At 68.7% G+C, this 13,382-nt stretch overlaps 2 protein-coding genes across 2 annotated transcripts; one reads left to right on the forward strand and one right to left on the reverse strand.

The window, feature by feature from the left end:
- Positions 1-201: 201 nt before the first annotated feature.
- LOC137459741 (histone deacetylase 6-like) lies at positions 202-6,967 on the forward strand. The gene is made up of 14 exons (XM_068170494.1): positions 202-278; positions 607-666; positions 1,119-1,199; positions 1,689-1,792; positions 2,171-2,238; positions 2,389-2,626; positions 3,344-3,474; positions 4,120-4,289; positions 5,173-5,306; positions 5,400-5,468; positions 5,781-5,970; positions 6,081-6,231; positions 6,586-6,769; positions 6,860-6,967. Exons 4-14 carry the CDS (start codon positions 1,776-1,778, stop codon positions 6,870-6,872), a joined length of 1,365 nt encoding a protein of 454 aa, XP_068026595.1. The 5' UTR covers positions 202-278; positions 607-666; positions 1,119-1,199; positions 1,689-1,775; the 3' UTR covers positions 6,873-6,967.
- Positions 6,968-8,802: 1,835 nt separating this feature from the next.
- Positions 8,803-13,257, reverse strand: WDR45 (WD repeat domain 45). The gene is made up of 11 exons (XM_068170513.1): positions 13,154-13,257; positions 12,958-13,025; positions 12,431-12,505; positions 11,704-11,808; positions 11,498-11,594; positions 11,280-11,374; positions 10,663-10,742; positions 10,159-10,367; positions 9,596-9,697; positions 9,300-9,442; positions 8,803-8,998 (listed from the first exon to the last, which is right to left on the reverse strand). The coding sequence occupies exons 2-11, from the start codon at positions 13,004-13,006 to the stop codon at positions 8,889-8,891; spliced, it is 1,065 nt and encodes a 354-aa protein (XP_068026614.1). The 5' UTR covers positions 13,007-13,025; positions 13,154-13,257; the 3' UTR covers positions 8,803-8,888.
- Between the last annotated feature and the right edge of the window lie 125 nt (positions 13,258-13,382).

Raw genomic sequence — 13,382 nt, forward strand, 5'->3', positions numbered from 1 at the left:
TCTCTGAGAGGTCGCTGGGGGCTCTGGGGGTCTCGGGGGGGGTCTCTGGGGGGTTCTCTGAGGGTCTCTCGGGGGGTCTCCAGGGGGGTCTCTGGGGGCGCTGGGGGGGGTCTCTGGGGGGTCTCCAGGGGGGTCTCTGGGGGTCTCTGGGGGGGTCTCGGGGGGGTCTCTGGGGGCTCTGGGGGGGGTCTCAGGCCCCGCGGTGCCCACAGCCAGGCCGCTCGGATGGGGACTACACTGCTGCCTTCTGCCACCTGCTGCTGCCCATCGCCTTCCAGGTCTGCAGGGAGGCTCCCAGGGGGCTGGGGGGGCCCTGGGGGGGCAGGAGGGTTTTGGGGGGGGTCTCTGGGGTGGTCTTTGGGGTCCCAGTGGGGGGTTGGGGAGGCTTTGGAGGCTCCTGAGGTGCTTTGGAGAGGCCCTGGTGGGGGGAGGTTGGGGGTCCTGGGGGAGGGTGGGGGTCCTGGGGGAGGGTGGGGGTGTCTGGAGAGGTTGGGGGTCCCTGGGGGAAGGTGGGGGTCCTGGGGAGGTCTGGGTGTGCTGGGGGGGAATGGGGGGGTCCTCGTGGTGCTTTTGGGGGTCCCTAATGGCCGCGGGGGTCCCCCCCAGTTCCAGCCCCAGCTCGTCCTGGTGGCCGCCGGCTTCGACGCTGCCCAGGGGCACCCCCAGGTGAGGGGGGGGGCCCGGGGGGGGCTACAGTGCCCCTGGGGGGGGGCTGGGGGGCTTGGGGGAGGTAGGGAGGGGTATGGGGGGGGGTGGGGGCTCTCGGGGGGTGCTTTGGGTGGGCTGGTGGGGGGGCTCAGGGGGAGGGGCTGGGGGCTGGGGGGGGCTCTGAGGGGGGCCTGTAAGTTGTCTGGGGGCTCGGGGGGAGCTCTGGGGGGGGCTGTAGGTGGTCTGGGGGCTCGGTGGGGGGCTCTGGGGACACTATATGGGGCTTTGGGGGGCCCTAGGGATTCCATGGGGGTCTCCACCCCACCCCCCTGTCCCCCCCAGGGTCTGTCCCCCATGGGCTGTGGGGCTGTGGGGGTGCTTTGTGGGAGGGCAGGGGGGGGCTGTGGAGGGGCTGTGGGGGGTCAGGGGTCTCTGGGGGGGGTCTCCAGCCCAGCCCTGTCCCCCCCCAGGGGCTCTCCCCCAAGGGCTGTGCTCTCCTGACTCACTTCCTGTCAGCGCTGGCTGGGGGCTGCCTGCTGCTGGCCCTGCAGGTGGGGGGGGCTGGGGGGGGAGCTATGGGGTGGGGGGGAGAGGGAGCAGCTGGGGGGGCTGAGGGGGGCATGGGGGGGCAGCTGGGGGGCTGAGGGGGGCAGGAGGGTCTATTAAAGGGGGCTAGGGGGGCATGGGGGGCAGCTGGGGGGGCTAGGGGGGCATGGGGGGGGGCTGGGGGCCCATGGGAGGAGATGAGTGGGGAGGGGCTCAGGGGGGTGCTGGGGTGGGGCTATGGGGGGGATGCCTGGGGGAGCTATAGGGGGTGATTTGGGGGGGCTCTGGGGGGGCTCTAAGGGGTTCTCCTGTCCATGGGGGGCTGGGGGGGAGGTCCCCTGCCCTGGGGGGGGTCTCTGGGGGGGTTCCTTGCCCTGGGGGGGTCTCTGGGGGGTGCCCTGCCCTGGGGGGGTCTCTGGGGGGTGCCATGCCCTGGGTGTCTCTCTAGGGCCCCCCCCAGCCCTGTGCAGGGGTCCCTAAGGTGTCTCCTGCAGGGGGGGTGGTCGGAGGGGGCCCTGCCTGGGGGGCTTGAGGCTGTCCTGAGGACCCTGCTGGGGGACCCCGGGGAGCCCCCCGGGCCCATGACCCCCACCCCCAGGTGAGGAGGGGGCTGGGGGGGAGCATAGGGGGGCTCAGAGGGGGCTGGGGGAGCTGGGGCGGGGGGGGGGGTTTGGGGGAGCTGCAAGGGGTCTGGGAGGGAATTTGGGGGGCTGCAGGGGGCCTGGGGGGGCTGCAGGGGTTGGGGGGGGCTGCAGGGGGCCTGGGGGGGCTGCAGGGGTTGGGGGGGGGCTGCAGGTAGTCTGTAGTGAGGAAGGAGAAGGTCTGGGGGCTCCTGGGGGGGTTCAGGGAGGTCTGGGGGCTCCTGGGGAGGGTAAGGGAGGTCTGGGGGCTCCTGGGTGGCTCAGGGGGGGCTGGGGGGGGGGTGTTGGTGGAGCTGAATTCTGGGGGCCCCCCCTGCCCCCCCCTACCCCTGCAGCGGCCTGGCCTCCATCGCCCAGGCCCTGGGCACCTACCAGCAGCACTGGAGCTGCCTGCAGAGCGCAGGTGAGCCCCCAGGGGGGCGCCCCCAAACGGCCACCGTGGTTCTGCTGCCCCCCACCAGCCAGGGACCCCCCCCCCCCAGCGCCCCCAACCGCGGGGGGGGGACCCCCCCCTGGAGCCAGCCCTGAGCCCTCTCTGCCTCTCCCCTCGCAGAGCTGGAGGCAGAGGAGGAGCAGCAGGAGGCTGAGGAAGAGGAGGAGCAGGAGGCTGAGAGCAGGGAGGGTGAGGGAAGCTTGGAGGCACCCCCAGGGCACCCCCCAGGGCTGGTGGGGGAGGAAGAGGAGGAGGAGGAAGAGGAGGAGGAGGAGTTGCAGGCCTGGCCCCAGCCTGCAGCCCGCACAGGGCTGCTCTACGACCTGAGGATGGAGGAGCACCACAACCCCTGGGACAGGTGGGGGGGGGCAGGGCTGGGGGGGGGCTGGAGGGGGTCTGAGGGGAGCTAGAGGGGGATTTGGGGGTGTTAGAGGGGATGTGGGGGCATGAAAGGGGGTTTGGGGGGGGCTAAAGGGACTCTGGGGGGAATAAAGTGGGTCTGGGGGGGGCTAGAGGGGGATTTGGGTGGGTAGAGAGGGCTGTGGGGGGCTAGGGGAGATCTGGGGGGGCTAGAAGGGGTCTGGGGGGGAGGAAGAGGTGGTCTGGGGGGGAGGAAGAGGGAGTCTGGGGGGAGCTATAAGGGGTCTGGGGGGGGGAAGATGGGGTCTGGGGGAGCTATAAGGGGTCGGGGGGGGAAGATGGGGTCTGGGGGAGGGGAAAGAGGGGGTCTAGGGGGAGGAAGAGGGAGTCTGGGGGGGGCTATAAGGGGTCTGGGGGGATGAAAGGAGGTCTGGGGGGGCTAGAGGAGGTCTGGGGGGCTAGAGGGGGTCTGGGGGGAAGAGGAGGGGGTCTGGGGGGACTAGAGGGGGTCTGGGGGGGCAATGAGGGCTGCTGGGAGGGCTCTGGTGTGTCAGGAGGGTGTTGTTGGTGGGGATGGTACCTGGGGGTAGCTGGGAGGATCATGTGGGGTTGTTGGGGAGTACCTGGAGGGGTAGCTGGGGGGGTAGCTGGGGGGGTACCGGGGGGGCCGTGTGTGGGTGCGGGGGCACACCCCCCCAGCCCACGCTGGGTGCAGCCAGCACCCCGAGAGCCCGCAGCGGCTGCGGCGCGTCCTGGAGCGGCTGCAGGAGCTGGGGCCTGGCCCAGCGCTGCCTCCGGCTGCCGGCAACACACCGCGCGGCAGGCGCAGCTCACGGCCTGCCACACGTGAGGGGCGGCACCGGGGGGGAGTGGAGGGCAGTGGGGGGTACTGGGGGGGATTGGGAAGCACTGGAGGGGACTGGGGGAGGGTTCGGGGGGGGATTGGAGGGCACTGAGGGGTGCTGGGAGGGATTGGGGGGCTCTGGAGGGGATTGGAGGGGGGCTGTGGGGGGGACTGGAGGGGGGCACTGGATGGGGGCTCTGGGGGGGACTGGAGGGGGGCTGTGGGGGGGGATTGGACGGGGGGCTGTGGGGGGGGCTGGAGGGGGCTGTGGGGGGGACTGGAGAGGGGCTGTGGGGGGGACTGGAGGGGGGCTGTGGGGGTCTCTGGGGGGGTACTGGAGGGGGGCTGTGGGGGGACTGGAGAGGGGCACTGGAGGGGGGCTGTGGGGGGTACTGGAGGGGGGCACTTGGAGGGGGGGCTCTGGGGGGGACTGGAGAGGGGCTGTGGGGGGCTGTGGGGGGACTGGAGGGGGGGCTGTGGGGGGACTGGAGGGGGGCTGTGGGGGGCTCTGGGCTGAGCTTCAGGCGCTGGGAGCAGGAGCGCTGGGGGGCGGCAGCAGAAGTTAAGGAGGCCTTGGGGAAGCCCCCCCGGTGGGCGTGTCCCCGGGTGGGGCGTGCCCCCCGCTGATTGGCCGATCCCGCCCGCAGCCCCGCCCACGTGTCGGCGCTGTCGGCCTGCGCCCGGCTGCGGCCGCGGGAGCTCCGGGGCCCTGGCGGCTGCCTACAGCTCTCTGTACCTCTGCCCTGGCTCCTTCCGCGCTGCCAGCCTGGCCCTGGGCACCGCCTGCGCCGCCACCCGCGCCGTCCTGGCCGGCCAGGTGCGGGGGGGGCTCTGGGGGGGGCTCTGAGGGGACAAAGGGGGTCTCTAGGGGGGCTGGAGGGTCCTGGGGAGTTGGGGGGTGGGGTGTTCTGGATGGCCAAAGGAGGTCTAGAGGGTGCTTTGGGGGTATATAAAGGGTTCACAGGGGGTCAGAGCTGCCCAGCTGGGCACCCCCAGGGTCCCTCTAGGTGCCCTAAGGGCTCTGGGCCCTGTCCCAGGTCCCTCTATGGGTTCCTGGGGGTCCCTATGGGGCTCTGTAGGTCCCTATGGGTCTCTATGGAGTCTCTAGGAGATGTTGCAGGTCTCTGTAGGCTGTAGGTCACTATAGACTCTCTATAGGTCCCTAGGGGGTTTCTGGGGGTTCTTATAGCCTCTGTAGGTCTCTAGGTCCATGTGGGCTGCCTGGGGGTCCCTGCAGGCTCTCTATTGGGCTCTGTAAGTTCCTATAGGCTGTGTGGGGGTTTCTGTAGGCTCTCTCTAGGTCTCTGGGGGTCGCTGCAGGCTCTCTAGGAGTCTCTATAAGTTTCTATAGGCTGTCTAGGGTCTCTATAGACTCTCTCTAGGTCCCCTGGGCTGCCTGGGGCTGCTGCAGGCTCTCTATAAGTTCCTATAGACTTGCTGGGGGTCTTTATAGGTTCTTTCTAGGTCCCTGTGTGCTGCTTGTGGGTCCCTGCAGGCTCTCTCTGAGTCTCTATAAGTTCCTATAGGCTCTGTGGGGGGTCTCTATAGTCTCTCTCTAGGTCCCTGTGGGCTGCCTGGTGGTCCCTGCAGGCTCTCTGGGGGTCTCTGTAGCCCCTCTCCAGGCCCCCTGGGGTCCCTGCAGCCCCTCTGGGGGTCCCTGCAGCGCCCCTGCAGCCCCTGAGCGCTGGCTGTGCCCACAGGTACGCAACGCCCTGGCCGTGCTGCGCCCCCCCGGGCACCACGCGGGGCCTGGCTCCGCCGGCGGCTTCTGCCTCTTCAACAACGTGGCGGCCGCCGCCCGGCAGGCACAGCGGCTGCTGGGCACGGGGCTCAGGTACGGCCGGGCACCGCGGCGGGGAGGGGAGCTCCCAAAGGGGGGGGCCAGGGGCAGGGGCTGAATCCTGACCCCCTCCCGCCCTCCCCCCAGGGTGCTGATCCTGGACTGGGACGTTCACCACGGGAACGGCACCCAGGAGATCTTCGAGGGAGACCCCAGGTGAGGAGAGGCCCCTGGGAGGGAGGGGGGGGCTGACGGTGCTGGGGAGGGGTAAAAGGAAGGTGGGTGGTGGGAGAGGCGTTTGCAGGCGCTGGGGAGGGGTCTCAAGGCCTGTGGGGTTGCTGGCAGGGGGTGTCAGGGACCTGGGGGTCTCTGGCAGGGCTCCAGGGAGTCCTGGGCAGTCTCTGGGAGGAGCCTCCGGGCCGTGGGGGTTTCGAGGGGGTCTTTGGGGGGGAGGGGAGGGGTATGTCAGAGCTATGGGGCTGTCTGGGGAGGGGTCTCAGGGGGTCTAACCTCCCCCCCCCCCCCCAGCGTGCTGTACATCTCCCTGCACCGCCACGACGGAGTCTTCTTCCCGGGGGGCCCAGGGGGGTCTCCTCGCTCGGTGGGGAGGGGGCTGGGCGCCGGCTTCACCTTCAACATCGGCTGGGGGGCGCCGCGGGTGGGGGACGCCGAGTACCTGGCCGCCGTCACCCGCCTGGTGCTGCCCGTGGCCTGCCAGGTGAGTGCCTGCCCCACCCCCCCCGGGGCACCAGGGCTCCTGGGGCCAATCCCTGCGCTCCTGGGCCTCACCCCTCCCCTCCCCTCCCCTCCCCTCCCCTCCCCCGGCAGTTCGCCCCCCAGCTCGTCCTGGTCTCCGCTGGCTTCGACGCCGGCCGGGGAGATCCCCTGGGGGGCTGCTTGGTGTCCCCCCAGACCTTCGGAGTCATCACTCACCTGCTGGGGGCGCTGGCGGGGGGGGCGCCTGGTGCTGGTCCTGGAGGTGAGGCCTGGACGGGGGGGGGGGCTCAGGGTGGGGGGGGTCTGGGGGTCTCTTTCCTGGGTAGGGGGAAGGGGGTGGCACTTGTGGTCCTTGTTTAGGGATGGGAGAGGTCTTTTTTGGGGGTGGGGGGCTCTGGGGGGGTGTTGGGGTCCTTATTTGGGGGCTGGGGGTGTGTGGAATGAGGGAGGGGGAAGTTTGGGGGTTCTCCTTGGGGGAGGAGTTTGGGGGTCCCTGTCTTCAGAGGGGGAGGGGAACTCTGAGGGGTGAAAGGTGAGGGTCTGGGGTCCTGGGGGGGGGCTTTGGGGATCTCTCTGACTCCTTGTCCTCCCCACCCCCCCAAATCCTCCCCTCTAGGGTGGCTACAACCTCGGGGTGCTGGCAGAGGGGGTGGGGGAGTGCCTGGGGGTGCTTCTGGGGGACCCCCCGAAGCTGCCACCCCTCGCCAGTGCCCCCCCCCAGCCAGCAGCTCTGAAGGACCTGGAGAGGACCAGGAGGGTCCAGAGCCCCCACTGGGAGTGCCTGAGGCTGCCCCCTGCCGGTGAGCACCCCCCAGAGACCCCTCCCCCAGGAACCCCCAGTCTGACCCCATGGGCCCCACCCCCTCAAACTCTCCCCTTGCCCTCCCCAGCCCCCCCGGCTGAGCCTCCCCCCGGTGATGATGTCACCAAGAGCGGCAATGACATCACAGCGCCCCCAGCCCTGGACGCTGCCATCTCAGCCCTGGGGCAGCTGCAATTGGAGGAGGAGAAGCCCCTCTCAGGGGGCGGGGCCAGCGCCTTGGAGGGGGCAGAGCCCCTGCCTGACTCCACCCTTGAGGGCGGGGCTTGTGCCACGTGCTGGGAGGAAGAGGAGGAGCCAGAGGTGAGGAAAGGGTGGGGGTGGTGTTTGGTCCTCCTGCCCGGCAGGGGCTGCTGTTGGTAGGAGCCAGCTGCTCTCTGGGGGCTGCTGTCCCCTGTGGTGGCAGCAGGGGGTGCTGCGGGTAGCGCCCAGGCCCTGCGCTGCTCACTGCGCTGCCTCCCCCCGGCCGCCAGGGGGCGCTGTTCGCCGTGGCGCCACTGCTGGACTGCCCGCACCTGGGCACGGTGATGTCACCGCCGGCCGACGGGAGGGGCTTGGAGCTGGCCCCGCCCTGCGGCACGTGCGGCTCCCGGCGCGAGAATTGGCTCTGCCTCAGCTGCTACCAGGTGCGGGGGGGCGGGGGGGGAAGGCGGGGCGGGGGCGGAGCCCCAAAACCAACCCCACCCCCAGCAGACCCTCAAACCCCCCCGGGGGGCGCGGTTAGCTCCCCCCCCGCCCCAATACCCCTGGGGGGGTCCTTACAGCCCTGATTGTTCCAGTGCCCCAATCCCCCTCCCACTGCCCTGAGCCCTCTCCCCAGTGCCCCCTGTGACCCCCAGTGACCCCAGCCCCCTCCCCCCAATTCCCCTCCCAATTCCCCTCCCCAGTGCCCCCTGTGCCCCCCAGTGACCCCAGGCCCCTCCCCAGTGCCCCCCAGTGACCCCAGCCCCCGCAGGTGCTGTGTGGGCGCTACATCGGGGGCCACATGGTGCAGCACTGGGGGCGCTCTGGGCACCCCCTGGTGCTCAGCCTGCAGGACCTCTCTGCCTGGTGCTACCCCTGCGAGGCCTACGTGCACCACCCCGTGAGTCCCTGGGAGGCACTGGGACAGGGGACAGGGGTGGGGGGGCACTGGGAGGGGACTGGGATTGGACTGGGAGGCACTGGGAGGGCACTAGGAGCGACTGGGATCAACCTGGGATGCACTGGGATTGAATTGGAGGCACTATGAGTGACTGGGTTTAAACTGGGATGTGAGGGGAGGGGTAACTGGGAAGCGGGGGGGGGGGGGTGGGGGTGGAGCTGGTGACACTGGGGCTGTTTTGGGGGGCCACTGGTGCCCCCCCAGTTCATCCCAGTTCCCCCCCCACCCCCCCAGACGCTGCTGCCAGCCAAGCTCCTCCTCCATCGCCTCAAGTTCGGTGCTGACCCCCCTGCCTCTGCCGCCTTCTGACTCCCCCCTGAAGCCCCCACCTCCCCAAAACTGCCCTGGACTCCCCCCTGAGACCCCACCCCAGACCCCCCTGAACCCCAAAACCCTCCCCTGGACACCCTCCCCGTCCAACACCTCCACCCTTCCCCCTCAAATCTCTTCAAGGGCTCAAACACTTCCCCCCCTCCATCACCAGCACCCCCCAACTGGGGCTTCCCCCCCACAGTGGGGAGACCCCCCCCCCCCCGGGCTAAGGCTGGGCCGGGCCTGGGGGGAGTTTTGTGGGGGGCGGGGGGGGGAATCCCCCATTTTTGCAGCCCCCTCCCCCACTTTTTACCATCTTTGTATTGGCCACAGAATAAAAGGTGGAGATTTGAGCAAGGGCCTTGGACTGGGGGCACCGGCAGGGGCTGGGTGGGGGAAGGGACTAGGAGCCCCCCAACAGCTTCAGCCTGGGGGGGGGGGATTTTGGGGGTCTCAAGTTTTTGTTGGGGGGAGGCCCCCTGCCCCACTTCTCCTCCCCCCCGACCCCTGCAGCCCCCTCCCCAAATCACTTCAGTCGCCGCAGGCAGGATGTAGGCAAAGAGCTTTGGTTTTTGGGGGGGGGGAGTCCAGGGGGGGGCCAGAGGGTGGGGGAGGTTTGGGGGGCCCCGGGGTGGGGCTGGGGTCAGAAGTCATCCTCGTCACAGATGTCCAGGAAGACGTCGAAGGCCTCCCGGTTGCAGTTGCCCTCGGGGCTGAACACCCACTTGTGGAAGCTGCCATCCACACACACCGCTGGGGGGCGCTGGTCAGGCTGGGGGCACTGGCAGGGCACTGGGGGGGGACTGGGGGGGACTTGGGGGGGACTGGGGGAAGTCTCCCACTTGCCCTTTGAGTGCTTCCTAGTCCCTCCCCCAGGGTGTCCCAATCCCCTCCCAGTCCCTCCCAATCCCCTCCCAGTTCTTTCCCTCCCTCCCATTCCCCTCCCAGTCCTTCCCATTCCCCTCCCAGTCCTTCCCCGTCCCTCCCACTCCCCTCACAGCCCTCCCTAGCCCCGCGCAGTCCCCGCTGCGGCCAGCAGGGGGCAGTCTCTCACCCACGACGGAGCTGGGGCTGCGGCCCCCCCGGCCGAAGGCGCAGAGCAGCGGAGCCTCCGCGGGCAGCGAGAAGCTGGCCAGGGACCACTGGGACTCCACATAGGGACCCAGCACCGGCCCCACCTTGCCCACCCGAGCCAGCCTGGGGGGACAGCGGGGGTCAGGGGGGCGCTTGGGGGGGACTAGGAGGGGAGCGAGAGGGTTTGAGGCCTGGGTGGGGCTGGGCTCAGGCTGGCTCAGCCTAGCCCACACTGCCCCCTGCTGCCCCACAGCGCCCCCCCGGTGGCGCACTCACGCCGAGCGCCGGTTCAGGCGCGTGTCTCGCAGGGCGAAGATGTGTCCTGTGCCCTTGTCACTGGCGGCCACCAGGAAGGAGCAGTCGGCACTGAAGGACAGGCTGGGGGGAGGGGAGAGCAGTGGGGACCCACCCAGAGCAGGACAGAGCAGGGAGCTGCAGGGCAGCTGCCCCCAGCCAGCCACAGCCCCTCGCAGCCTTCCCTCTGCTCTCCCAGTCCATCCAGCCCCCCAGGGACCCTCCACCCCTCCTTTACCCTCCCAGTGCTTCCCAGGATCCCTCCAGTCCCTCCCAATCCTCTCCCTGTATCCTCCCAGTGCTTCCCAATGCCTCTTAAGCCTCTCCCAGTCCCTCCAAGTATCCCTCCAGTCCCTCCCAATCTTCTCTTCATCCCTCCCCATGCTTCCCAGTATCCCTCCAGTGCCTCCAGTCCCTCCCAATCCTCTCCCAGTATCCTCCCAGTGCTTCCCAATGTCTCTTAAGCCTCTCCCAGTCCCTCCAAGTATCCCTCCACTCCCTCCCAATCTTCTCCAAGTCCCTCCCACCCCCCCCCCAGCCCCCACCAGTGCAGGGTGGCAGGGTCGGTGCCGCGGCGCAGCTCCAGCAGCCGCTGCCGGCTGTGGGTGCAGAAGATCCTGATCAGAGTGCCCCTGGCCGAGGCCGAGGCCACCCTGGTGCCCGAGGGGCTGAGCGCCAGCGCCCCCAGCTGGCTCTGGTGAGCGTTGATGGTCACCGGCGCCGAGGAGGTGCCCGGCTGGGCGCTGCCCAGGTCCTGCCCCGGGGGCACAGGGGCAGGGTGAGGCTCACAGACCCCTCCCAGCACCCTCCTGCACCCTCCCAGTGCTCTCCTACATCCTCCCAGCGCCCTCCTGCACCCTCCCAAACCCCTCCCAGTGCATCCCAGACTCTTCTAATCCTCTCCCAGCACCTCCCAGTCCACCCCCAGTCCCTCCCAGCGCCTCCCAGTCCCTCCCAGTGCCCTCCCTCTCCCTCCCAGTGCCTTCCAATCCCTCCCACTCCCTCCCAACACCTCCCAAATTCCTCCCAATCCCCTCCCAGTGCCTCACCACCAGCTGCAGGCTGCCACACTTGTGCCCAGGGAACACCAGCAAGGCCTTGTCCACGCTGGGAGACAACTCCACCACCCCTGCAGGGGGCGCTCTAACTACACCAGCTGCTCTGGGGCCTTTTACCCTGAGGCTGCCCCTGCTGGCCTGGGGGGGGAACTGCCCTGGGGCACTTAGTGGCCTTTGTTTAGGGGGCCAGATCAAGGGGTTTGGGGTACCCCCAGTGGATTTTGGGGTCACTCAGGGCAGATTTGGGGAGGTTTGGAGAATTTGGGGGTGGCTTTGGGGTGCAGTCAGGGGCGTTGGGGAACTAGAAGGGACTTGAGGGTGTTTGGAGTGGGGGGTTGAGGGTACCTGGGGGGGCTCTGGGGTATGGTGGGTGAGTTTGGGGGTGGCTTTGGGTGATTTTGGGTTGAATTTGGGGGTACTGGGGGTAAATTTGGAGCAATCCAGGCCTGACCTAAGATGACCTGGAGCTGATTTGGGGCTGGCTTAAGAACCCCTTGAGGCAACTTGGGGCCACCTTGGGGCACCCAGGCGACTCTGGGGGGTGCCCCAGGAGCCCTCTTGGGGTCCCTCAGTGCCATTTTGGGGTCCCCCCCACCCCTCCCCTTTACCTTTGGGGTTGTCCCTGGTGTCAAACTCGAAGAGCTTGGTGGGGTTGTGGGGGAAGGAGAAGACATAGAGCCGGCTCTGCAGCACCACCACCAGCCTGCCCCACACCAAACAAGGGGGGAGGGAGACCCCAGTCAGCTTTGGAGATCACCCTGCATCATTTTTGGGGTGCTTTTGGGGGGTCACACTCCCCTCCCCCCATCCACCCCCCCCATCTCACTTATCATTCCTCATCCTCACAGCCAGCACAGGCTTGGGGAAGGTGAACTCCAGCACCAGTTTGTCCTTCCCTTCCCTGGCGTCGTCCCAGATCAGAACTGGGTGTGGGGCAAACAGGAAGGGAGGCAGAGGGTCATGGGGGGGGGGGGGGGGTCCCACCAATATTTTAGGGACCCCCCCTCCCCCTCAGCCCCTGCAAAGGCTCACCTGAGACATCAGGGAACTTGGGGTGACTGCCACCCCCCACCAGGGCCAGCAGGTTGGAGCGGTTCAGCATCTCGGCCAGCCCCACGCTCCCCACTTGCTCTGCGTCTGCAAGGGGGTTTAGGGGACCCCCAGCCCCAGTTTAGGGACCCCCCCCACCCCCAGTTTTCTTCTCTCCCCCCCAACTTTAGGCCTCCCCAGAAGCTTTTGGGGTCCCAATCCAACCCTCCCCACCCTTCCCAGGAAGAGTGTATTTGGGAAGGGGTCTCCCTGCACCCCCTCCTCCCTCCACTCTGTGTGCAGGGACCCCCCCAATATTATACCACCAGGCCCCTCCCCCACCAAAAAAAAATGGCAGTCTCAGGACCCCCCCTCCTCCCCCTAGATGTGCCCCCCCAAAATGCCCCCTCCCACTCTTAGGCACCCCCCAAACTCCCTCCCCAAATCAAGACACCTCCAAACTGCCTCCTTCCCCCCCCCCAGACCTTCAGACCCCCAAAATACCCTTCCAAGCCCCTCCCCCCCCCGCCAAGTGACCTATCCAGGCCTTAGGACCCTCCAAAACTGCCCCACCCCCAGCAAAGGAACCCTCCCAACGGCCTCTCTCCCACCCAAACCCCTTCCCCAGGATCTGCAGACCCCAACCCCCCCACCTCCCAAGCCCAGAAGGGACGCCAATGAAGGAGAGGTCCCCCCTAAAAGGAGGGCTTTGGGGGGAACCCCCCCTCACCCAAGTGCCCCTTCTCCATCAGGGGCTCCACGTTGAAAATTCGAACCCCAGAGTCCATTGCCACGCAGAAACAGCCTGAAAATGGGGTGCGGGGGAGGGTTTGGGGGGTCCCCAGGAGGGTTTAGAGTTACCATGGGGGGCTTGGGGGATCCCCAGGAGGCTCTTGAGGGGTCCCCAGGGGTGTTTAGCGGCCCCTAGGGGTGTCCCCAGGAGGCTTTTGAGGTGTCCCCAGGAGGGCTTGGGGGATCCAGGGTTCCCCAGGAGGGTCTGGGGGTCCCCGGGAAGGTTTTGAGGGGTTACGGGGGGGGGAGGGGGGAGTCTAGAGGGTCTCCAGGGGTCCCCAGGAGGGTTTTGCGGGTCCCTAGGGGTCCCCCGGGGAGTTTTGAGTGGCTCTGGAGGGCTTAAGAGCGGTTTGGGGGTTGGTTGTTGTTGTTTTTATTACAGGGGGGCGGTCGTCAGGGGGTCCCAGGGGGATGGTTTTGGGGTCCCCGGGTGTGTGTGGGGGTCCTGGGGTGCCCCTCACTCACTCTGGTCCTGGTTGAAGCGGAGGCTGTTGACCCCCCGGGGCTGCGCCATGGCGGCGGCAAGGCAGCGGCTGCCGGGGAGGGGCAGAGAGGATTAATTGGAGTCTCTCCCGCCCCACCCCCTCCGCCCCAGGCCCCCTCCCGGCCCCCCCTGATCTCCCCTGCACCTCCCCCCCCCCCAAAACCCCTTCCTCGGTACCGCTGAGAGCAGCGCCCGGGGCTGACACCATCGAGATGCCTCCGGACCGGAGCGGAGGGCAGGGTCCGGAGCGGAGGGCAGGGTCCGGAGCGCACTTCCGGTCGCGCGGATCCACCTCCTCCGCCCCCTCAAAGGACGGCGGCGCCATGTTGGGTGCGGGCAGAAGGAAAAGCGTCGCCATCTTGAGTGCGGGCAAAAGGCTAACCGGCGCCATCTTGGGAGCGGGCAG

This window comes from Melanerpes formicivorus, unplaced genomic scaffold (genome assembly GCF_026170545.1).
Source record: "Melanerpes formicivorus ecotype bairdi unplaced genomic scaffold, bMelFor1.0.p_v2 SCAF_403, whole genome shotgun sequence".
NCBI classification, from domain to species: Eukaryota; Metazoa; Chordata; class Aves; order Piciformes; family Picidae; genus Melanerpes; species Melanerpes formicivorus.

Coding starts and splice junctions, on each gene's coding strand:
- LOC137459741 (XM_068170494.1), top strand. Junction 2,239..2,388: donor GAGCTGCCTGCAGAGCGCAG/GTGAGCCCCCAG, acceptor CTCCCCTCGCAG/AGCTGGAGGCAGAGGAGGAG. Junction 6,232..6,585: donor GCCTGGTGCTGGTCCTGGAG/GTGAGGCCTGGA, acceptor CCTCCCCTCTAG/GGTGGCTACAACCTCGGGGT.
- WDR45 (XM_068170513.1), bottom strand. CDS start 13,006: ATGGCGCAGCCCCGGGGGGTCAACAGCCTCCGCTTCAACCAGGACCAG. Junction 11,809..12,430: donor GATGGAGAAGGGGCACTTGG/GTGAGGGGGGGT, acceptor ACCCCCTTGCAG/ACGCAGAGCAAGTGGGGAGC. Junction 10,743..11,279: donor CACCAGGGACAACCCCAAAG/GTAAAGGGGAGG, acceptor CGCCCCCTGCAG/GGGTGGTGGAGTTGTCTCCC.